The sequence below is a fragment of the Tympanuchus pallidicinctus genome, unplaced genomic scaffold (genome assembly GCF_026119805.1).
Source record: "Tympanuchus pallidicinctus isolate F22 unplaced genomic scaffold, pur_lepc_1.0 scaffold1, whole genome shotgun sequence".
Lineage (NCBI taxonomy): Eukaryota > Metazoa > Chordata > Aves > Galliformes > Phasianidae > Tympanuchus > Tympanuchus pallidicinctus.
Genome location: NW_026294618.1, coordinates 69,617,738 through 69,642,256, shown reverse-complemented (window position 1 = coordinate 69,642,256; position 24,519 = coordinate 69,617,738). Strand labels below are relative to the sequence as shown.

General features: G+C 40.7%; 1 protein-coding gene across 1 annotated transcript in view; it reads right to left on the bottom strand.

Annotated features, from left to right (window-relative positions):
- Positions 1–24,519, bottom strand: part of PGBD5 (piggyBac transposable element derived 5) — a 73,610-nt gene that overhangs the window by 24,399 nt on the left and 24,692 nt on the right. Inside the window, exons 2-3 of the mRNA XM_052683045.1 lie at positions 18,139–18,566; positions 9,817–9,951 (exon numbers count right to left, since the gene is read on the bottom strand). Coding sequence (XP_052539005.1) covers positions 9,817–9,951; positions 18,139–18,566 — 563 coding nt within the window. The remainder of the gene's footprint in view (positions 1–9,816; positions 9,952–18,138; positions 18,567–24,519) is intronic.

The window sequence follows — 24,519 nt, the reverse complement described above, 5'->3', positions numbered from 1 at the left end:
AAGATAATATTCCCTAGCTATTCATTCATCATGAAATAGACCCTGGAAGAGTGTGTTATCTATAAAACCTCTGAGAAATGATACATGATCTGTATTCTGAAGTAAACTATATGCTAAGGAACAGAGATGGTGCCAGGATAAACACACACTAATTCCAGAAGTGTAAAGCATATCTTAAAAGAAAGTCTTAACTACACATTATTCACATATAAAAAAAATAGGTAAACCCTCTTTTGATAAAGATAGTTCTTAGATGAGGACACAGGCAGAAATATTCATAGATTCTCTGACCATCCTCCATTCACTTCTGAAAGCTGTTAAATTTGTGCTTTCTTCAACGCTAAGCTTAGGACTAATTAATTACAGTAAGTTATTTAGATTATTAAATAGAACTCAAGAGAGCAGCTTAATGGTGGAACACATACAAAGGGCAGATTGCTACAGTTTTACAACAAAGGTTGTGCATGGTATCAAGGTTTATTGGTATCAAAATTAAGATTAGTTAGTAGTGCGCCAGCAGAGAGACCACACAAATAGCCCTTAAAAATCTACAGACAAAGAGGTGAAGAGGACACAAAAAAGTTGCATACAGACTAGTTCTGACCTTGGGTTAGCAGTTGAGCTGAAACAAAGCAGGCATCTCTAAGCCCAGGAGAATGCTCTGCACTTTCCCTTCCCTACTGCAGTAAGAACAAACCACCCAAGAGACTCCATGCTCACTTTGTGCTCCCTGCAGAGGCCCATGCGAAGGGATGAGACAATCTGCTGGCACTGGTGGGTGCCCCAACTGCTCCCTTACTATGGGCTGCTTTGGGTCTGAAAGTAGCTTCTCTGAAGAGCATGTCCCCACTTACTCTTTTCATACCTGGATGCTACATATTCCGTATGTTCTGTAAGCAGAGCTAACGTCTGGCACCCTTCCTTTGGGCTTCCCTCTGAATCGAGGGTCCCTGTTATGGTCTCATGGTGATTCTCTTTCCCTTTCACTCTGTTTACTTCCCCATGTCCTTTTCCCAAACATCCACATCTACTGCTGGACATTCCCTCCTCCTCCAATGTTAAAATACATACTCCTTTGTTCTCCTTGGGCACTTCCTTGCATACACAAGCACAGCCTTTGTTCTAGGCACAATTTTTCTTGTTTTGGAAAATCATTATTCAAAGCTTTGCTGTGTTCAGCTCTGCTGGGAGGATGGGTGACGGCAGCATAATGTTGGAAGGCACTAAGGCTGCTGTGAAACTGTGGCTGGGTACAGACAGCTGGCAAAAGCATAGCTTCAAATATCCTTCCAAGTATCTAGGATTCCATATGGCCTTTACTTTTCTTCTCATCTTTCCATCCAGCCTATTTCATTCTATCTCAAATCATACAGACCCTCACCACTGAAGCCCACAGCATTCTCCTCACCTTCTGCAATTAATTACTTGAGCTATTTAACATTTAGCAGTATGCAGACAAAGCACAGAATTGCCAGAAATTGACTGTAGGACCTTCACAGGCACAGTCAGAAGCTGCTGCACCAAAAGTATTTATTAAACCATTCACCAGAGCTGCTGGTTTGCCTTGGGACAGCATCAGAGCTTTGTGCCCCTTTGATGCGCTTTAACAGGAAAGCATCATCAGAAGTACAGGCTTGACAACTGCTGCTGGACAACAGATGGAGATGTTGGCAGTAACACCCTTTGCTTCTGCAGGTGACAGTTAAAGCAATATCTCTCAAATGTCTGCAGAGATCACATTTACTGTGTAGCTCTTTCTAGTTGATAGTGATCCATTCAGTCTACAACAGCAAATGGGATAATTTCTGCAGATGTAACATCATTTCTCTTAAAGACAAATACAGGCTGAAGATCTTTATCCTGCAGTGATAGAACAGAAAAGGAACTTTCTCTAGCCATCCTTCAGTTCTCTTTATTGGAACAGTTACACTTTAAGTTCTGCCATCATTTTATCTAGGGTAGCTCTGCTGTACCAGTTAAGATACTTCTTAATCCAGCATGTATTGTGCATAATCCATATGCACAATACCAGCTCTGCCTTCTCACACCCTTTCACTCATCCCTCAAAACCTCCTCTTTTCTGCCTTTAGTCTCCATGCACCATCCTGATAGTCCTAAAAGCCTGGCAATTAGAACAGACCTTCACAGCCACTGGCTCATCTTCCCATCCACTACAACTTCCTTTGGATCACAGAGGCAAAAATAGGTATCACTTAATACACTTCAATGACAGAGTGACAAGGTATTGATTAAGACTGTGCTTAGCTCTTACAAAACATGAAAAACACTGCAAACTGTTTTGGAAAGTCTATTTATCTACACAAAGGCAGACAGAGAAGACATCAGATTTCTGAGCAGAAGATTCCACATGTTGTCAGATAAGAGACAAATCAATCACCTGTCATTCAGAAACATAAAGTGTTTGTTTGGCTACAGAAGAAGGTTGCTACAAAAAGCAGTACTGAGATCTTCCATTCTCTGGAGCAGACATTCATGCTACAAGCCACCAAGACTCTTCTTGCTTTGTGTTGGCAATTTTCTCTATGGAAAAGTCATGTGGAAGGTTCATAAGGTCTTGCTAGAAACAAGGTAAAAACCGATCAGTTAGAGACAAAATCTTCCACTTGTCTGTACACTTGAAAGCGCCCTAGAAATTAAAATGTTGGGTATTCTGTTAATATTCATAGTTCAGATCACAGATTGAAAGCACTTGTATCCCAAATACTTTGCATCCATACATAACTAAAGCACCTCAGGGTATAATTCTCAAATGAAAAAAGTGATATTTGGAAGAAAATGGGGCTAAATAGCAATAAGCAGGAAGCAGATTTTGAAGGCTACATTATCTAATAAAGGGTAGATAGTAAACAACGACAAAACAGGAGCCAGATTTACAGATAACACTTATAAATGCAAGAGAATGAATGGTACTGTTATACTCGTTGGATCCTGAATTGCTATTGAAAGGTTAACTTCATTTTTCTGTAGTTTTCCCAGCCAAATACTCACTTGCACTGCTCTCTAGATCCTGCCTCATTCTGTCTTCCCCTCTCACGCTAAACCCTACCTCTAGCTGTTACTGTTTTAATCACCTTTGGGAGATTCTCCCCTCCAACCCTACCACAAACTCTCTACAGCCCATGTTCTCCCCTTCTTTAATGCCCTTTTATCAGCCAGCTCTTAGGTCCGGTTCTTCCTCAGCTGCTGTTGCTTGCTGGTGTACTTATGTTGCTCTTACTGACACTGGATTTTTTCAATGGTTTTAACCTCTTCTCAGTCTCTTCTTACTTGTCCAAAGGCGATTTCAGATAATTTCAAGGGACATGAAGCTGTCCCCAGATAGCTTTTGGGGCTGCCTAAAAATCTCTTTCCTTGGCCTCCTATTTTGAATGATGTTAATGTGCATCTACATGCAGATCCAGCTAACAACTCTGTGGACTGCAAATCTTTGTTTTTCCTATGTACATTCATCAAATCTTGGTGATACTGCAGAGAGATGCTGATAAAGTTTAACTGAATGTCCAATATGGCTAAAAAGCTCAGTTTTCCACCCCGATATCCTTCCTCCAAGTCATTTGTTCACCACTGAGGACACCACAGAATTCATCTGTATGGTGAATGTAAATCTGTGGATCAACAAATGTAGATGTCTCTCTGTATCTTCTCTCAGGCCAGTCACATTTAATGCAGATTCGTTATCCACAACGCCTCTATGAGAAATCCTTTCCCATTTTTTCAAATACATAATCCACAATCATCCTTCTTTCCTTTGGTCCTGGCTCACAAGCATCTTGAGTTCCAGGCAGTGTATCTAGTTAATCATAGAATGGCTTGGGTTGGAAGGGACCTTACGGACCATCAAGTTCCAACCTCCTGCCACAGACAGGGTTGCCAGCCACTAGATCAAGTACTAGATCAGACTGCCCAGGGGCCCATCCAGCCTGGCTAATAATCCTTTGCTCTGACCATTTCAGCATTCTGCCAGCTCCCTCTTGTTTACAGCATCAAATAGAAGAGAGCCTGGAAAATGGATACAGGCCTTTCTAGTCTCGCATTCCCCACTGAGTTCTTCCTCTATTTTTTCAATATACTGATTCCTGTCTATGTTTCCCTGAGAAGCCAGACTTCCAACTACTGTTGCCAAACAAGGCCATTTTTGCTCCTATGTTGCTCTTCTCCTTTTTGGTATTGGAAAACATTTCTAATCTCCACAAACTCTTTCTTCCTTCAACACTTTCCTTAAAAACAATGAACCCTCCTTCCCCCCCCAGTCAACTTCTACTCTGTGCATTTGTGTGGCTACCTTCTTACCTATAAGCCATTTCATTGGGCTATTAGTTAAGTCCATGACTAGGCCCTCACTATGTTGCCACACAGTGACACAATTTTAGCTCAGTTTTCCTGAGAAAATTAGTGTTGAGCTTTAAGAAGGTGTACAAGCAAAGTTATGTAAGTGAGAATGTATTTAGGTGATGCAAGATAAGTAAAAACCATCTAACATCTTGTAACCTTTAAGGGGATAATATTTAGTAGCTCAAGGGCAAAATACTTACCTAAAAAGCATAAAATCTTAAGAAAAAAACAGAGGATGGCAATTCAATCCCACTAAGGACCCAACTCATTTCCAAGAAGCAACATGGCTGATGGCTGTGGACTAGGAGCTGCCTGTTGCTGCCAAGCAGCATGCTAGCCCTAGCTGCCTACAGCCTGTATTAGCCAGCAAATAACATTGCACGTATCCTGCCTGCAGTCTCTGGGACACTGAAAGGCACCCAAACAAAACTCATGAGCTGATGGCAGCTTACACTTCCATCTCGTGCTTAGATATTGAACTTCTTGTTCTGCCTACAGCACCTAGCACATGGGGTAGGATGTGTGAGTGAAGTTCCTGTGGCAATACTGTTAATCGAGGGAGTGAAGCAGACCAATAGCTTTTATCCTCCTTTTTCAGGCAGAGAATGAGTGAGAACAGCTGCAAAAAGAGGACTACAGCACTGATCTGCGAGTTGTGAACAGCATCATTAAATCCCCATGCACTACAGACTGGAACTAAATAGTAACATTCCTTCCCAGCTCACAACTGACATTGAGACCATGGGCCAACTCTGGGAGGGATCTCTGCATTAAGACACATTTAAATGTTTGTTTTTCCCATTCATAGGAAAAGAAAGTAAGTAAGAAAGACAGTAAGCTTTTGAACTCTAGAGAAACAATCAGGGCTGGCCCACCACACATCTGCAAAACTACCTTCCTGCATAACACTGGAGAGTAAGAGGATTAGAGACTTTTAATTGAGATCTGAGATTCTCAGATGCTGACAACACAGAATCACATGCATTAAAAAGACAGAGCTGGTGGGAGCCAAAGGGAGAAAGCAGATAGGATTTTCCAGCCAAGAGTGAATGGCAAATGAAGGCGATCAGATTTCCTGGGATTCCCTCCCAGACAAAACCTGACCTTGAGGACTTGTTCAAAGCAGCTGCTACATCTGTGCATTTCAGATGCAACTATTTCAGTGACAGATAAATTATCAGGGTGCTGTTTAAAGAAACCCCTTGGCTCAGGCTAATATCAAAACAGAACTTAAATAGGCTGAAACACCAACATTTCTGAGCAGCTTTGCTAAACAAATGCACAGATGGCTAATGCTCCCACAATTCTGACCTTGAGAACCACATTAATCCCAGGCATATTTACTCTTTGCTTTTCCCATTCCAAAGGAAATGGGTAAAAACAGTTATAGCTTAACAGAGACTGAATTCACTTACATGATGTATTGCAAAACCATGAACTGTTGGGGGTATCTTCTCAGTTTCCCTAAATTCTGGGAGCTCTTACCCAGTGAAATCAGCAGAGCTATGAAATACTCAAGCTAACTGTACCCACTCTATTTGGCATCAGGAATGAACTACAGCATTTATTACACAACTGCAATATTTGCATTGTTTTCATTTTTTTGCTGCAACTGAATGATGCAACAAAGACATGCAATAAAGTAATAAAGACATGCTGAAGCAGAAAAAGCAGCAAAAGACAACAGATATGACACTGCCTGAGTTAGGAGAGCCGAGATTTATTCCCAGCCCTACCACTGGTCTGTGGAGTGCTTTCAGGCAGCGCAGTGTAGCCCTTCAGGGAGTTGTTGCCTTACCTCTCAAGTAGGGACCACCTCAATCTGGTGTACACTCATTAGATACCGCAATGTGGGAAGGCTTGAGCTGCAGAGATGCACACAATTCTTTTTCTGAATCTTTTCTGACTCATCCCTTCTTCGGGATGAGCAGAGGAAGGTGGAAATTTAAGTTCAGTCTCAGTACAAAGTTCTAAAGAACTTCATAAATCTGACAGAGACACTTCACAATGATATTATTGAAAATGAAATGCATTACTTCTGGAACTTTTTCCCATATAGATAGAAAATAGAACCAAGTGCAGAACCTGTAGAGTTGAAGCAGGATGGAAAGCGGGAAGGGAAGATTGCACAGAATAGCCTCAGCGAACAGATTTCATCATAACAAACACGAAACATATACACATCCAAGACGTAGTCTTTTCTCACCTTTTTTCTTAATTTCATAGTTTTCTAAGCAAATAATTAGGTTGATGAGCTAATTCCATTACCATCTATCACAGAGATTAATACTGCCCAACCAAACTGTTGCAGTACTCTCTACTGTCTATATATGGCCTTCATTTTGTTGATTGATGATGCTGGGGAATGCCTTTTTGGCTGTCCTTGTGCCATGGCCCTGTAGTACTGGAATAGGCTCTATCAGAATACTTTTATCCTGCCTGGCTCCATAGTGTTCCGTGCAAGGCACCAGCTGTTAGTGCCTTCTTCTCCATCTACAAGACCAGGAAATACTCTTGTTTGTTCCTTATGTGCTACACACAAGCAAGAATTGGATATTTGGGAAAATTTCTTCTCAGAAGGAGTGGTGGGACATTGAAACAAGTTGCCCAGGGAGTAGAGCGGACTCCACCTTCTCAGGAGTGGAGTGGACTCCTTCTCAGGTGGAGTCACCTTTCCTGGAGGTGCTCAAAAATGTGTGGATGTGGCAGTGAGGGACATGGTTAGTGCACACACTGGGGATGGATTGACAGCTGGACTTAATCTTAGCGGTCTGTTCCAACTTTAATGATTCTATGACTCTAGAAAGAGAAAACATGATGTGTCAGCACAAAATAACTAACCCTGAATATTTGGGAACTCTCATCAGTTCTTATTTCAAGCTCTATTCATATATATCTATAATGTATATATAAAGAAAGATCTGCTAATCATATTCATGCATGTCTTTTACGAACAAGTGCTCCAGACTTCTTGAAAGAAAAAAATCTGACACATCTACAGCTTTGATTTAAACACTTACTCAGCAAATACTCTAGAAAGGAAACACTCCTTAGCTACTGCAGACATTTAATTTGGAATTGGGATATTAAAATATTAGTTTGAAAGGAATCTTAGTGGTATGTAGGGAAAGAAAATGAGTGATCATTCAATATATATGATTGTATTTGGATCTACCTGTGTTGTCCTGAACAACATAACACAAGTGCTAGTGCTACCAAGTGCAACATTATCAAGAGAGAACATGTTAGCATATGTCTTTCTTCAAAGCACTGATACCAATTTTATAATAAGGAAAATAAACTAAACCTTTACATAGTAGGAAAATCAGATTGCTGGAAAACTAGATTTTCCTAAATGGAGGTTTTTATCATCAAACTAATCACTTAGGCTTATAAGACCTTGGCCAGGAGTGTCATGAACCTCTTGAGATTGCTTCTATCCCGAAGTCATACATTGTTTAGCTCCCTCTTTTGCCAGGACTGCCTCACCCTTTCACAGCTATGCATTTTTCAGACTTCAGTTAACTTCGTTAGCTTGATTTATAAAGTGTTCAGTGTTATATTTTATTCCAAATAACATGACCTCTGATGTCACTGCAGAAAGGATGAGGGGAGAACTTCATCCACAGTGCTAAAAAATTTGTACATATTTCCAAGTAGGTGTAAATTCTTTGACAGCAGACAAGTGACAAACCAGTCAGTCCTTAAATAGTGGATTATCTTCTTGATTAGATCAATTCTCTCAATATTTTAAACAAATAAAAAGCTCTTTTTAGCACAGCAAATAATCCAACCACCAAGCAAGTACTTTAGTACTTATGATCCTTTGTAATAGCAATATGTAACTGAACACAGTATTTCAAGCGTATACTAGTTAAAGACCTTCCTCCTTCTCAGACTAGATATTTCCATTTTAGAAGGAATGTTCATGTTCCTTTATATTCTTTTTCATATTTCTCTAAGGTTGTTCTCACCAATCATTTTATCACTGTGATAATCAGAGCCAAATCGTGGAATGAAAATAGAAGGCTGTTAAGAAAATCCTAGACGTCATTTGGATGCAAGAGAAGCTTAAGTATCTATTTCATTAATGGAGCAAGAGGATTAGGGTGGTACTGAGCATCTACTCTGTTTCCATGACATTTCATTAATTTACTCTCTCAAAGGACAGGAAGGGAGATGTAACATAATTACAGCTCAGCATCTGAAACCTCTGGCATGTCTGAAGACTTAGTTATTCAGTGGTAGTTGGCTGTGGAAAACATGACAAGAGAGATCAGCAAACTTTGTGCTCACTGTTAGCACTGCATTCACCATTACACTTCGGAGTGATAAGCTATGTCTGGGACAAGTGGAGTTCACCTTGGAGATAAAGGACACTACCTCTGTACAGCAAATGTTTTTCAAAAAGACTCGAGAGTGGAAATTTCCAAGGATGCTTCACAACATGAATCTATTTTGTGTCGGACAAAATAACTGCTTTAAAACTTGGACAGAAGATGTATGATCCTCATTTTTCTCCTGCAGTGAAAAGCACTACTGGAAGTGCAAACATCTGTTCCCAGACAGACTTCTCCTACATTGCTACTCAAATGTTGCAGTGATTCACAGGTCAGTGTGCATATTCAACTACAGCAAATCCACAGGCTGTACAGCACTACATGCATTCAAGTCCGAGCAGTCTGCGTGCAAGTTCTAATGGCACCTCAGCATAGCTGCTCTGGAGCATGCAGGACACCAAAAGCTGTCGGGAAAAAGAAATATCAGAATCTACCTGCTTCCTCACCTCTAGGTATCAAAATAACTGGGCAGATTTTGATGAGTGCTCAAAAACACACCAGCAGATGAAGAATCTAAGAATTTGAGAATTAGTCCACAGTGCTTTGCAGTGCTAAATACAAATCCCTTACCACATCTTCCACCGAAGCTCATATTTTATCTTGAGGTCATATGTGATTTAATTTCTTTGGTAGAGAAGTAGAGATATAAAAAGAGATGTAAAAGAAAACCCTGTTAATACATTTCTCACAGAAAAATGGACATCTTTATACCATCCTGACTTAGTTTATTGGACACGGCTGGCTATCACAGACAGTATTATACTTTGAGAAAGAATCTGGTCCATTAAAAAGGACAAGAGTCACAGTTCCTAGACCTTTCAATAAACTTAAGATGTACAAACAGACCCTTTAGTTCTTTTTCAATTTAATTAGCTTAGGGACGGCAGCCAGTCAGATCATGTTACAGACAGGAATCTTCAGTTAAATCATCAAGCAATCAGAGCATCAGAAACTTGTCATCACCGTCCTTGGGATCAAGTATCTGAGAACTAGAATCTTTGCTGTACTCTGACTGTAGACCATGGCATGCTTATGGATAGAAGCATCTGTTACCATTGATCTTGCAGTGCATCTGAGGGACAGCTAGGAACCAAATCAAGACGTTTGAAGAAGTGAAACCCACCTGGCAGATGAAACCAGTGGATGAGCACTGACGAACCCAGAGGCTGAATTTCCTTTTTTTCCTCTTGCGCAGCTCCCTCTCTGTGCACGTGGCAATGAAAACAGGATCCTCATCAATCAGGGGCTCATGCAGAACCTGCAATTAGACAGAAAAGAAGGTGAAAAACAGAAGAGTTCGTGATTATTGAAAAGAAATAGTGCTTTAAAGTCTTCCAAGGAACAACAATTTTTGCCTTATGCTTGTGTGCAACATTTCATACAAAGGTGAAAAGCTACTTTTTTTTCAGGACTGTTACTCAACCGAAAAAAAAACAACAAAAACAAAGCCTGGACAAGCACTCTTCTGTGCATGGCTACTCGACATACAGTTTGCAAGGACCGTATGCAAGGATCGAGGCATGGCCCTCTGCTTCTCACCATGAGATACAGTTTAACATTCCTCCAAAATGTGTCCCTCTACCACTATAAGCTATATGCTCCAAAATGGGACAGCGTTGAGGTTTATTGGGGAATTGCGTCATGCCTCTCCAAGCTTCATCATCTGATTCATTTTGTTTGGCAGAATGTGTTCCACCCAAATACCCCTTACAATTTGTTGTAAGGTACTCTCCTTTCCTACAGCAAACAGAAAACACACAGCAAAGAATGAAAGAAGAGAGAAAAAGGTATTAGCTGCCAATTGTGGAGGTGGTGAAGAAATAGAAAATGTTTTTCCTGGTGGCAGCAGCTTCAGGGAAGGCTCTCTTGCCTCAAGAGCTGAAAAATTTGACAAAAGGAGATGGAAACATAAAAGACTACAGAGAGGAATAGAAAAACACAAGATAGACTGGAGAAAGTAATGAAAAGCTATGAAATCTAAGCAATATTTGCATTCTGCATCCTCTTGCTTATAGCTGTTTTACTACATTTCTGGCCATTAATTCTGTACCAAAATGATTAGGTTTTATGCCACACAGCCTACCTGTAGAAAAGCACTGCTACTTCCTCGCAGCTTAAGGGTAGCTGCACACACATTCCTGACTATGCAGTGTGCAGATTGCCTAGCAAGACACTTCCAAGACACGCTCTCAAGTTGCTGAAAGATCTCAACTGAGGAAAGAGGGTTTCTCCTGACCAAACTCGGACAACTGCATCTAAATTATAGCAAGGCACTGGAGGCTCCCAACCTAGTACTTCAGGGGAAAGCATCCCAGAAGAACATAATTTATATTCTCTCAAAGACTTCTGTAAATAAGTCAGATACATAATGCTCATCTTTGCGTTATGCCCAAAGGAGTACGCTTTTTTCCAGTAACCATCACCTCACAGAGATAGGGCTTGGATACAAACATCCACAAGGCAGAGGCTGTCACCCTTAAACAGACCCTTTCCATATGCGCACAACTGCATGCATCTGGTGGTGAAAATGAGCAGAATGCTGCATTAAATCTGTGTAGAAGTGGTAGGTAAGCAGTTAAGCACCATTGATGAGCAGCTGCTGCCCTTCTGAATGCAAGATGCTTGTTGAACATTACTCTGGCAGCCCAAAATAGGCATCAGAGCTCTCTCTGCGCAGCGGCGGCACACTTTCATTTATATACACTCCACTTCTTAACGGCTCATAAAACATTCACAGGACCATCTGAAATCACTCTTGTGAAATGACCAAATTGTACACCAAAATGCAGATGCAAGCAAGGAGTGTTGCAGACAAAGATATTCGTTATTAAAGCTGCAGCTTCCCCATTACCTCACTGGAGCATATTCCCATTCCTCTCTCAAGATCCACAAGAAATACTGCTCTTCTTTCCTGAATGCCACCTGGGATGTTTCACACTTTGATCTCAAGGAATTCTGACAGTGTTTTGCAAATGTTATCCATGTCCTTAGTCCTTTTGTTTGTCTTTCTGTCTCTGCTGGGCAGATAGGAGGACCGCATACATTGGGATGGTGTTGGATAAACTGGTAGAAATTTGTCAGCTTCTGGAAAGACCCTCTTACCAGCATGGTTCAACTGCTGTAATATCTCCTTCTGGGGGATGGTGAACAGCAGAAAGAACAGTCTGCTTCAAGGGTCATTCGTCATGCTGCATGACAGCATCAGTTCTCCTCACAGCGCTCTACTGCATTCTGTTTACACCCTTTGCCCTTTTTCTACCTTCCAGTGCCAAGTAAAACCTGTCAGCTGTAAATGTAAGAAGTAAACCTGAATTCTGAAAACATCTCCTCATGCTTCCTTTATCCATTTTTATGCTCAGACCAGCCTTCCTCTAGTTCCCAAGACTTTCTTTCTGTGACTCAATATTTCAAGACATTCCTATTTCTCCAAAAGATGAAAGCTCTACAGAAGTTCCTACTGAATATCTGGGAGAAGGGACAACAAATGGAAACAAGGTAGGGATTTGTTCTTGCTGAAACGAGGGAGTAAGGACAGGCAGGGAAATTGAAATGGCAATTTTGGAGCTTGCGCTTCTTCTTTCTTCCAGAGAGAGTGGGGAGACAAGTGTTACCACCCCAGTGTGCAAACACTGCTTCAGTAGCTGTAAAGGAGTTCGCATGCACAGTGCTGTATGGGTCATGCCTGCTGCTGGGACAGCTGATCCCCACCTCTCTTTCTAAGGGGTCAGTTCATTGCTTCTGGCACTGGAATATCTTCCTTTTGAGAAAAGTTACTTCTGTTGCCCCTGGTCAACCCTATTAGTTTATCTTCCCTCCCCCAACGCAAACAATGTTTTTGCCAGACCTCCATGCAAAGTAATATTTCCCCCTTCCCCTTCTATGTTCTTGCTGTCTCTGCAGTGCTCTTTTCCAAAAGCAGGCTTACTGCCCCCACGACATATTCTTTCCTGTTTCTCATCTTCCTAGATAAAATCTACTTTCAGGCTTAATTGACTCCCACACTCGTTCCTGGCAGCCTTTTCATCATCTTTGACTCACTCTCCAAGCTTTATCTTCTTCCTACTCTGACTTCTATTGATGCAAGATACCTTGCGGATTTCTTCACAGAAATTTCTCCCATTTTCTTCTCTCAAATCCCATTTTGTCAAGGAGCTTCTCATCTAGCTGTTTCACTCCCTCTCAACTATCCATTGTTTATCATTCTGTTTACAGCCATCTTCATCACTGCCAGGTCTTCTTGCTAAGATTTCATTTTCTCCTCCATAAGTATATGCACTCCAAATGTTGGGATTCCCATCTTAGTCTTGTCTATCCAGTAATTTTACTCCATCTCACAAAATCTTTCTTTGCTGAACATAGCAGGTAGTCACTGCCCACAGGGTGTCTTCCTTCTCCATTCTAGATCACCTCTAAAGTTCCTTCCATTCCGCAATGATGTTCACCGCAGCCCAAATAGCCTGTAGTCAAAGAGCCACTAACTCTACTGTTGTCAGACTTGTTGGACTCTCACTGCCTTGGATGTGTCTTTTATAGGTTATCTTCCCTTATTTCTGTAGCCATCCCTACTAGAGGCTGTCTTTTCAGTCTGTCCCCTGGAGGAACTGCCTCAGCCTGTCTCATCTCTGGCTTTTGGTAGGTACCATCCAGCTGTGAACAGAGTCCCTCGGGGAGCTGCACGTGTGTATACAGATTCAACTATTGCTTCTGCATCAGTTCCTTGCTTTTCTGCTTCTTTGCTCTAGAGCTCCTTCCACCTAAACTAAATCCTCTGCTAGCATCTGACATCTCTGCTTGGATATCTGTCAGTTCTAGTTTTGTTATGCTACATTTGAGATCATCTCTTTCCCCTTAAGATAACCCCTTGCTATCTCCTTTTTTTGGTCTTAGTAGTTATTCCCCTTCCTCTGCAGTAGATCTTGCTGGCCTGTGCATGTGAACACCACTTTTACTGCATCTCCTTGCATGATGCTCTGAGTTAAGCAATGCCTCCATTTTTTTCCATGCTTCCTTAGTAAAAGTTCTGCAATACATAGTTTTTTCAACCCACCCACTCCAATCAAGGTCAGAGCCACCCCGCAGCAGTTTGGTCTCAACACAAGGCAATCCTGCTCTAATGATTCCTGCCGGGAAGCCATTCTGCTAGGCCATCACACTAGGCAGTCTCTCCTCTCTGTGTTTCTCTCTAATGGCTCTCTTTCTCCAGTAGTACAGAAAGACTCATTCATTTTCCAAGTCCTGTTCAACCCTTCTATATTTTACTGATCTTCTTTGCCATTGTTTAAAGGTTAACTGCCACCTCCAGTGGAGCCATGATTTCCAGCTCTTCTCAAGATTTTCTGCCTGTTTGCTCAGTCTTCAATTGACTTTCTTAAAATAACTAAAAAAAAAATCACTTCTTAAAGCACTCCACAGCCAGGAGGTCATTTAAAAATAGCTACAAACTTCATGAATTTCTGCTATCAAACTCTCCATAAATTCTGGCTTCACCAGAGAATCAACTGGCCAAGATCTATATCAGAAGTTTAATATTCTAATTGTTACTTTGCATGTTTTTGTCTTGCTTCATGTCTTGGCTGACATCATTTGAACACTTAGGATCTCTGTGCTATGCACATAGAACCCCTAGAAAACAGCAGTCCTGATCTACAACCAGGATCTTTACACACAAAGAATCTTTTCTATATGGGGATACTGAGAATGGACATGTCACTGCAGCCTTTCAGTACTTGAGGGGAGTTCACAAGCAGAAGGGGAACTCATTTTTTACGTGGTCTGACAGTGATAAGACAAGGGGGAATGGCTTTTAACTAAAAGACAGTAGACTTAGGTTGGAAGTTAGGAAGAAATTTTTTTTACTCAAGTTGGTGGTGAGGCCCTGGAACAGGTTGCTTTTTTATGAATACCCTTTCTCTGGGGGCATTCAAGGCAGAGTTGGATGGGGCCTTCAAGGTTCCTTTCAATCTAAGCTATTCTATGACTTGAGCAAAATCTTTTAATTCAGAAATACCAGGTACCAAATAACATTTAATCACGTGGACACAAAATAGCTACAATTTAATCAGCCTATTTTAACATCTTTATGTTTTCAGAGAAATTGCTGCCTAGTGCTGTGAGCTGCTTTGGAAGAACTGCAATACCACCAAGAATGAAAATCAACAAGCCCCTTAGTAACTAGCCAAATTAGAATGGCACTGCCTCTGGAGCATGAGGTTAGAATTACGTCTGTTTTTGCTAGGGAGTTCTTTACTGCCTGGAGTAAGGACTTTAGTCAGCTACACAAACGTGTTTAACTGCTCCCAGCTGGTTTCACTGGGTGGATGCAGAAATGTCTGGTTCCAAGATGCCAAGGAGAAGGATAAGGGGAGTGCACAGAGTTGTGCTCTTGACCTCTCCCATGCTGGTCAGGAGACAGTAATCTTGTCTAGCCACATCCTGCTGACAAGCATATAAATACTCAGCAGGCACAGAAGGATATTTAAGCAGTAATATTTTTCCAAGCTCCTCTGCTTTCTGGAATTCAGGCTATACCCTTGGTACGTGAGTACCCTTGAATTTGTTGCAGTATACTTTCTGAGCTCACTCAGGGCATGTTCTCTGTTCTCAGGCTTTCACTTGCAGTTAGTAGCCTAGCTACAAAGCTACAGGGACCCAACCAGCAAGGGGATGATACCGATTCCAGGAACTGGACCCCTAAATTCACCTCTTGTTGTTCAGGTACAGGCAGCAGTGATTTACACATGAATTGTCAGGGAGGGATAGGATGCACAGATTATTCCCATAATTCTTATACAATCTAGGTCAGAACACTATTTCTTTTATCTCCAAAATTGAAGCCTGCACTTACACAATTAAAATGTTCTGGACTTCCAGTGCCTTTGTAGGCTAGAAAGTAATTATTTCCCTCTGTTTGCTCAGTATATTTAGCAAAATAATTATAACTCACTAGATGTTTTTCTTTGTTTTAGTATATTGGCATAGATATTTCTCTCCTCTCAGTTCCCTTTCACAAAAAGCTCAGTGTCATTTTTTCATGCACATTTTTTGGGGGGGTTGCATGGAAGAAAAAAAACCAACTAAATATTTTCTGATAGAAACTCCATTTTAAGAGTCTTTTCTAGTTCTCCAAAATGAGAAGATCAAAGCTACAGAAGAAATAACAATGAAGGTGGATGCCACACTGCCTGCCTGGCACCAAGACTACCAACAAAGTCCATAGGAGTGTGTTAAGCATGGCATTGTCCCAACCCAGATTGCTAGCAGAAGAAAGTCAGTAAAAAGACTACCCAGAAGCCCAAACAACCTCAGTGCATTCAACAAAATGGAGCAAGTCATTCCTCTGCTTGATGGCACTTAGAAAACACTGTCCTAAAGCTTGAGCATTGACTGCAGCCCTGGCACAAACCATCTGGATACCAAGTCTCATGTCTAAAACACAGGTGCCCCTTAAGCTACAGATGCATTTTGAACTTAGGATTCCATGTATTACTGACTGCAGAAATCCGGGCACCTCTTGCCAAAACGCTTTCAGAGGCAGCCCATCTGCATGGCCCTTCCCCTTGTGTTTTCCCTTTGTTTTTGTGAAGCTGAATTATTTCTAACCTCAGTGGGTCTGTCATTCTGGGATTGATGGTTATTGCTGTCTGCTAATCTGTATTCAGGATCTAATTTCCAGAGCCTTTCCTGCAGCTTTGAGCAGATGGGGTCCGCATCTCTTGAGACAGGGAGTATGCAGCTCCTCCTGATTACATCCTGAAGGGCAACAAGGCTCCTCTGGAAAGGAGGCCTGGAACATCCCCCAGTAGGCTACTGAAGCTACGCCAGACTATTTTTAACAACAAATTCAAACCCTTTTTCTTTCTCTGAGTTATTTTTGAAGCGGTATTTTAGTGCTTTTTGTTCCGCTCAATACCACCGACACATGTTGTATAGAAATCACTGATGTAAACACTGAACTGGGGCACAGAAGTGGAAGGGAAAGGAGAGAACTGGATTATCACTTTTTTTTCTTTTTTTTTTTCTTTTTTTTCCTTAAAGTAGTATCTCCTTACCAAGCCTAATACAATCACACATTTTGCTTGTGGAAATTTAGAGGTTTTATCACTGCAAATGGAACTTATCAATTCAGTTCTCAAACCTTGTTCGGGAGAGGGGAAGGGAGAAAGGATATACATGCAAATCAAATTTTATTCTTTAATGGATTTGCACTCTCACCATGTCCCACAGCACCATTATAAGCATTTACAATTAGACACTGTGATCACATTTCTGAACCCTTTATCTTATGCCCATTGAAGATAGTGCCCAGAAGGATTAGATTTCACATCTTAATGAGAGTTTCATCCCAACAATACCATGTCTTTAACTGCCTGTTTTGTCTTAATGGAAATGCACCTTGCTAGCATGGCTTAGCAAAACCACTTCTGCTTCCCTTCTCTGCATTTATTGCTTTTCAGGAAGCTGAGTTGTCCTGGATTACAGAGATATGATTTTTACTTTCTGTAAAATAGAAAAAAAAAACTTTGATTATTCCCTGGTCACTCCTGATCATATTTTTAGGCATACTTCCATTGATAAGGTGTATCTATGTCTCCATTTTTTGTATGCTGTGAACAAAAGCCTAATGTTTTAACATGAAAATGGGAAGAAGGTGCACCTAACAACATTTCCCAATGACTGTGTGAACTCAGTGTATATCCTGAAAATAGAGATCTGATTGAGAAGCTATTTCAAATAGTCATTATTCACTGTTACTCCGTTTTCTTTCCAAACTTTTAAATGTGACCAGTAGCAGCAGTTCCAAAATTATTTGTGGCAGATCAAAGTTTAAACAAGTATATCGTAAACATTAAGAAAATAATTTTTTGCACTTAAAAAAATCATTTTTTCAACTATATGCTGTAGTCAGACTACTAGCTCCATAATCTTCTATCTTTAGTTCCTTACACTGTTTGCCTAGTCTCCAGAGCAGCCTCCCTCCAAAATGGCTTTCTGCTATGCACATACTAGTAACTAGAAATGAATATTCATTAGAGACCTGCTTATTTTATTTCTGGTCGTTTAGAAATACTGACACTTTGGTTGGATACATACACAACAATAAATTCTTCCACAGGAGCATCACCCATCATCAAAAACCAGGACCAGCACAAGGCATAGGCAGCGTTGTTGAGGACAACTGACAACAGCAGTAAGCAAAGTCACCAATGCCCTGCTTATTTGCTCTTTACCCATTTGTGCGGAGATAGCTGTAGTGCTGCTACTTCCCAGGAGGGCCTGGACCATATGGCAAGCACCTACCAACGAGGTCAGGCTGGTCATTGCTAGCAGTCGCTAGAAGTGTGAATCCCTAGCTCTTTTCACAGGCAGCTGTGCTTTGCATTTTCAGACACAGCAACAAAACCCAGAGAATGTAGGTTGTGTTCCTCACAAAGAGATTAACTCTTACCTGGGCTTGTGAAGGTCTAAAAGCAGAGTCAAAGCCATTCTGCAGAGAGTCCAGGAAAGGCTGGATTTTGTAGAGTCCATGCGTTGTCTGGCTCGAGCGGAAGGCCACAATGTGGAAGTACTTCAGGATCTTCTCAAACCGTGATTGTGTCATGATAAGTGCAATGCTCTTGTTGCTATAGAAGCCGCTGCTCCATATGCTGAGAACAGACTCACAGTGGTGGATGCTGGTCGATATCATATAGCCTAGGAAAGCCTTCATTTCCGTCAAGGTGACATCAATCCAGGTATCGTCACTACCAAATCTCTCCTGGTACTTCTTGGCATACATGTTGGTTTGTACCACCATGTTTTTTAGTACGTTGTCGGGAACAAAGAGTTGAAAAAAGTCCATGGCACTGGCAGTCAAGGGCATTTTTCGTGTTGGACCTAGGACAAAAGTAGAAAGGGAAGGCAAGCTCACAAGACATATTCAACCAACATCAGCAATTTAAAGCCGGACTAACCTGTTTGGTAGGAATTACCATATAGTGACTTGAATTAACTCCCTACCCTCAGTTGTAATGGAAATGCACAGAGCTCAGTCATGACTACTTCAGGTCAATATGCTAGTTTGGATACCACAAGAAAATGAATCTATATAGATACAACCATGATAGTTAAAGCAATGGCTGTTCAGACAGGACACTTGGAAAACAAGGCCAAAGTGATGGCGTGACAGCTAATTCCTTTAGAAGCACATCCACTGACAGCTGTCAGGATTCTTCACCCCTATATTCTTTGTCTTTCTCTACATGACTGATTTCACCATCCCACATCATATGGAATACTCTTAAGCATTACAGTGCACATCCTGGGTCATCTTCCTCACATAATGCAATAAGCTTTGCAGTCCCATGCAGTCATTAGCCTGGCTTTTAAACGATCTTCCTCTTTTGCTGCAAGTTTCAAGTATTTATTTTATTTCTTAAGTAGTGGTGGTGGGAAGGAGGCAGTAAGGGTTGGCAGTCCTGTAGCAGCATAATGAGGTTATCCAGTCAGATACTAAATTACATTAAGCCGAAATAGGAACATCAAGCTTGCAACACCAGGGATGCAGACACCAATCCTTACAGCCCTCTCTCCTCTAATCCCTTCCATAAGTTAATTAAGCTCAATTTTAAATGTAGTGCTTTCATGCCCCACATTGGCAGTGCTTGAGTCACCAGGTAAAGACTATAGGAATAGGGACGTTTCCTGTTCTCCTAAGAAAGCTGTGCAATTGCCAAACACACAAAATTAATGCATCTGAGAGGGGCAGCACAGGCAAACCTAAGCACAGGGCAATGCTAAGAGCAGTTCTGCATCCCTGTGCAAAAGATAGATGGGGGTTATGACCATCACATTAAGAGCTGGATTCAGCAAATCCAGTTCTTAATTTAACTGACAGGCTTAGGACTGACTGAACAGTGCTCTTAAGCAGAAAGTACACAGATTTTCATCTGAAGTTCTACTTAATACAAAATAGTCTTCCTTGTATTGCATGGCTCCTTAGGTCTCAGCATCAGATGAATCCATAGCAAGAAGTTTGCCGTTCTGTCCCCTGGAGCTTCAAAGACTCACCAATGTGTTGGTTAGGTCGCGTTCTTCTGTACACCTGTATCTCAGTTCACATTCTTAGTTACAACAACAACTACGGCGTACAGAAATATCGCATGGAACAGTACTGCATAGGAACCAAATAAACTACGTTGTTGAACTTGCTCTCAAAAGGTAGTTAAAGCCTTAGTGTTTGGCTACAAGCTGGTGAACTCAACTTACTAGAAAGTAGAGCAGAAATGGCACCAAAACAACAACAACAAAAAAAGTCTTCAGGTTGAAGAGATTGAAAAAAAAAAAAAAAAGGAAAGAAAAAAAACCAAAAACACAATAGAGGGGATTTTTTTTCAAGTACGATGGGCAAGGAAACATACATCAAAAAATTTCTTTCCAATTATAATTTGCAAGATTGGGAAACTATAAATGAAATAGTTCAGCTGAAAGCACAAGACTAAAAGAACTCCCCACAAATCATGGTATGATAAGGACAGAGCAGAAAATTTCAGCTGAAATGATAAAAAGCTTTCATTATCAACTGGAAACTGTGGGGACAGGATAAATATACTTGTTTAACCTTAACTGCTACTGCAACAGTAAAGTATATTATATAAAGATTTCTTTTCTTTTGATCAGGAGATTTATATTCTGCTAGCACACACTAGGCAGTTATAGTTGACATGAAATGCTCTACAAATGATTGTGCATGAATTACTTATAGTAGTTCATCACTTCCTCCTTCCCCACAATTTAATCAAGTTTTGATGTTCTGCAAGAGATACAGCTTTCTGATAACAACACACTGCATTCCTAGTTGTACACAAAGCCTTGAGTAGCTGTGTGAATTTACCTCCAGTGCCCATGCAACCCTTCCAGGTAGTACATGAAGGCAGCTTTTAAGTTCTTTCCCTTAGAAGCAGAAGGTGGGGTTGGGTGGTTAACATTTCAAACCTTGCTTACAGCAACCAAAATGCATTCATAAAGTATTAGGACTTACAAAGTGAAATATGTTGGTCTTGAGGCAGGTGCATACAAGCAACAAGTCTGTGTTGGACTCCATTTTTACTAAGTCAAGCACAGTCAGAAGTTAAAACAAAACAAAATTTTGTACACTATTAAATCTTCAGAAGTTGCACAAGTTTACCTTGAAAAGTGATTATGGCAAATTGCCAGATAGACTGGATAGCGTGCTTTAGTTTTTACCCAGCAGATCTGCTCTACCTTGCACACACCTCCCATCTGCTCTCCTAGAAATAAATGTGCAAGACTGGTAACCTGTTTGCCTTGCACAACCCACACAGCTCTAGAAGCAAGCTGAAGCACTTTCTGACTCAATCATCAACCTAATAGTTGACTAAATATAATTCTGAAAGCCACTGTATAATTTTATTGTCTTTTAAAAAAGCCGTTAGTGGTAAAGTGAGAACATTTGATTCATAATTTACTGATAAATAATAAAGCAAGAGTGACATTGAGTTTCTGCAGGGAGAAAACTGAATTTTTAACATAAATTGGGTTTTGCACAGCTAATGACTACTTCAGAATAAATTATTTAAATATGATCCGCTAAGTCCACAAATATATCCCACATACAGAGCAAGCTGCTTATGAAACCTAAATATTGCATTTGAGCTTTTTAAGCACTTCTACTTTGACTTAGAATCACAGAATGGTTTGGGTAGGAAGGGACACTTAAGATCACCTAGTTCCAACCCCCCTGCTATAGGCAGGGACACTTCAATGGCAGTTACTCAGACAACACTGATAGAAAACAATCTCAAAATCTCAAATAATACACTGTTTACCTTTCAAAGTTTTATTGAGTTAAATAGTGTCTTTTTCGTCAAGTCTTCCTTCTCTTTTAATTAATGAGACTTCAATAAATTAGAACAAAAAATCCACACTAATTTTCAGAAATTCAGAATGAATATAAGATTATGACCATGTACCAAATTTAGATTTCTCTCCTCTTCATTTAAATTGCTGTATTGAGAATATATTTGACATTTTTTTTCTTTAAAAATCAATCAAGATTTCCAATACCGCACAGTCAGAGCACAGAAGTGCTCTTGAGTTTCAACACGCTACATGACCCAGTGGTCTAATTACACCAGGTGGGACCATCACTAGCATTCAGGGCTTGCTTTATGTCACATTCTGCAGAACAGGGAAAATAACACAGTCTACCTCTGTTACAATACAACGTGTAAATGCACTTTCCTCCCTCCTTCTCACCTTGACTACCAGGAAAAACTGGCACATGCAATCAGCAGTAGTCACCTTGCAAGTCATTGCTGTCATGCAATCCAATTTTGATTAGATTGGTTCCACATTCTGTTTTGCACTCAGAAGTAACATCACTGCCAAAGCCAACCAGCAGGGAAATCACTATTTAAATCATTAGGACAGACTCTAAGTAAATGGAGATGCTGAGCAGGGAACACCATTTGTAATACAACCTACTGGCGCAACTGGACTGGAGACTGGAGCCTTGCCTCAACCGTGCAATGCAAAGCCTTCCAGCTCAGCTCAGGGCATGTTACAGCAGCTTGGCTGGTCTGCACGCCCAACTTCTCAGCAAACACACACATTGCAGAAAGAAGTCAGACATACTGAGGATAAAAATTTGAAGGAAGCATCCAGGTAACCATCCTTGAGGGAGCCCCTGTAGTGTTTCTCTTCAATGGGTCTCTACCATTTGCATTTTTACCACTGCTCCAATCTCACGGTGTTTCTTGCCTTCATCCTGAGGGGAAATTTAGGAAAAAAAACCTAAGAATTTCCAGTGAATTGACTGCTTGTTCTTTATTTGCATGGTCAGGTTCACAACACTGAGGTATTTGAGTGCACATTTTTAATAGGTTAATTTACCTTTTACCGGCAGTGTGCCGAGGTGGACAAGAAGATCAATGGCATCCTAGCTTGTATCAGAAATAGTGCTGCCAGCAGGAGCAGGAACATGATTATTCCCTTGTACTTGGCACTGGTGAGGCTACACCTCAAGTGCTGTGTTCAGTTTCAAGCCCTTCACTATAAGAAAGACACTGAGGCCACTGAGAGCATCCAGAGAAGGGCACTGAAGCTGTGAAGGCTCTGGAGAGCAAGTCTTACAGGGATCGGTTGAGGGAACTGGATTGTTCAGTCTGGAGAAGAGGAAGGCTCAGGGAAGATCTTATTGCTCTCAACAAAAAGGAAAAAAGAAAGGAGTTTGTGGCAAGGTGAGGGTTGGCCTTTTCTCCTGCATAACTAGCGATAGAACTGGAGAGAACGGGGAATGGCCTCAAGTTGCACCAGGGGAGGTTCAGTTTGGATATTAGGAACAACATCCCCTAAGAAAGCGTGGTGAGGCCCAGGAACAGGCTGCCCAAGGGAAGCTGTTGAGGTACTGTCCCATCACTGAGGTTCATGATAAAATATCCCATTGCCTTAACAGACCCAAGTATGAACATTAAGGTGTACTATATACAGCTATGTATCCAAGAAGGAAATGTAACCAGAATCTGTTAGTTTCTGAAGATTGGGAAGTATTTTCTCTTCTGATATATAGCGCTGCTTCCAAAGAGCAAGGTTTGAAAACACAATTAATTCCATCATCCTAAGTCCAAGCAAGAAAAGACTGTTTTGTATTTCTGGGAAATTACTTTCCAAAAGTACACAACAAGATTTTGAAGTCTTATTTAGAAAAAGTCAAAAAATGCTGAAGGAGGATTTCTGTCAGAAAGTAAACATTCATCAAAAAAATCATGATGTTTTCGTAACAAGCGTCAATTGATGAAATATGGTAGACAGTTTTATGATTTTTTTCAGCTTTCTCAAAGAGTAAAGAACAACACAAAGAACTGGGGGAAAAAAATATCTAAAAACAACGTCTTATTATTTTCCAAAATAATTTTTTCAAGATTTCTGTTTCACACTAAGTTCCCTCATCTAAGCTTTGAAAGCACTGGAGCTTATCAAGCCTACTGGAAAATCAGCTTTTGTATTAGTTCTGTTCTTAATGGCCTGTAAAAAAATGTTCATCAGACCATCTTCAAACCACAGCCAGTCTGACAGCCTCATGACAAGTCTGTCAAGGAAGTTTGACAGTGCTTGAGTGCATATAACAATTCTCTTTTGCAGTTTATTCTGCAAATAGATACTGGCATTCTGCTGAAACTGGGCAGCAAAGTATCTAGGTCTGTAATACATTATGCTGCATGTATTTCATTCAGTTTATTAAAAAATAGCAACCAGACCTCCAATGACAACTCTTCTTTGTCAGGCCAAAGGAGTCATCCTAATTTATAGCAGCTGCAGCTCTGGACATATTTTACAGGAAGTAGGATGTTTGCATTTTTTATTTGGGTGGATTAATTTTACTTTCCTTTAGAAAAGTTCAGCACAAGAATTCTGTCTAAATTAGCCAAACAATCCATACTGTGGACTCACTTGGGACTCAGAGACAGTTGATGAGGTTATAAAGAAAAAAAAACACACAGATTACTGTCTTTTTATATTAGAAATAAGAATTTGGAGAGTGTTCTTCTAAAGATAGGTCTCTTGTTTGACCCTCAGCAGCCCATGTGTCTATGTGAATTTTTACTAGATGCTAATGTGCACTCTTGCCTAGCAACTCAGTTGCACACACTTTTATCTTCGTTTCATAGTTACATTTATTCCAACCTATTTAGTGAAGTATGATTTGATAGCACTTACTCAAGATCCATGTGTAAGCACCAACCAATACCTTCACATTGGTGTGTAACAACCATAAGCACAACAACTGTGTCAAACAGTTTCAGTGACAGGGTACTTTCTCATTCCTCAC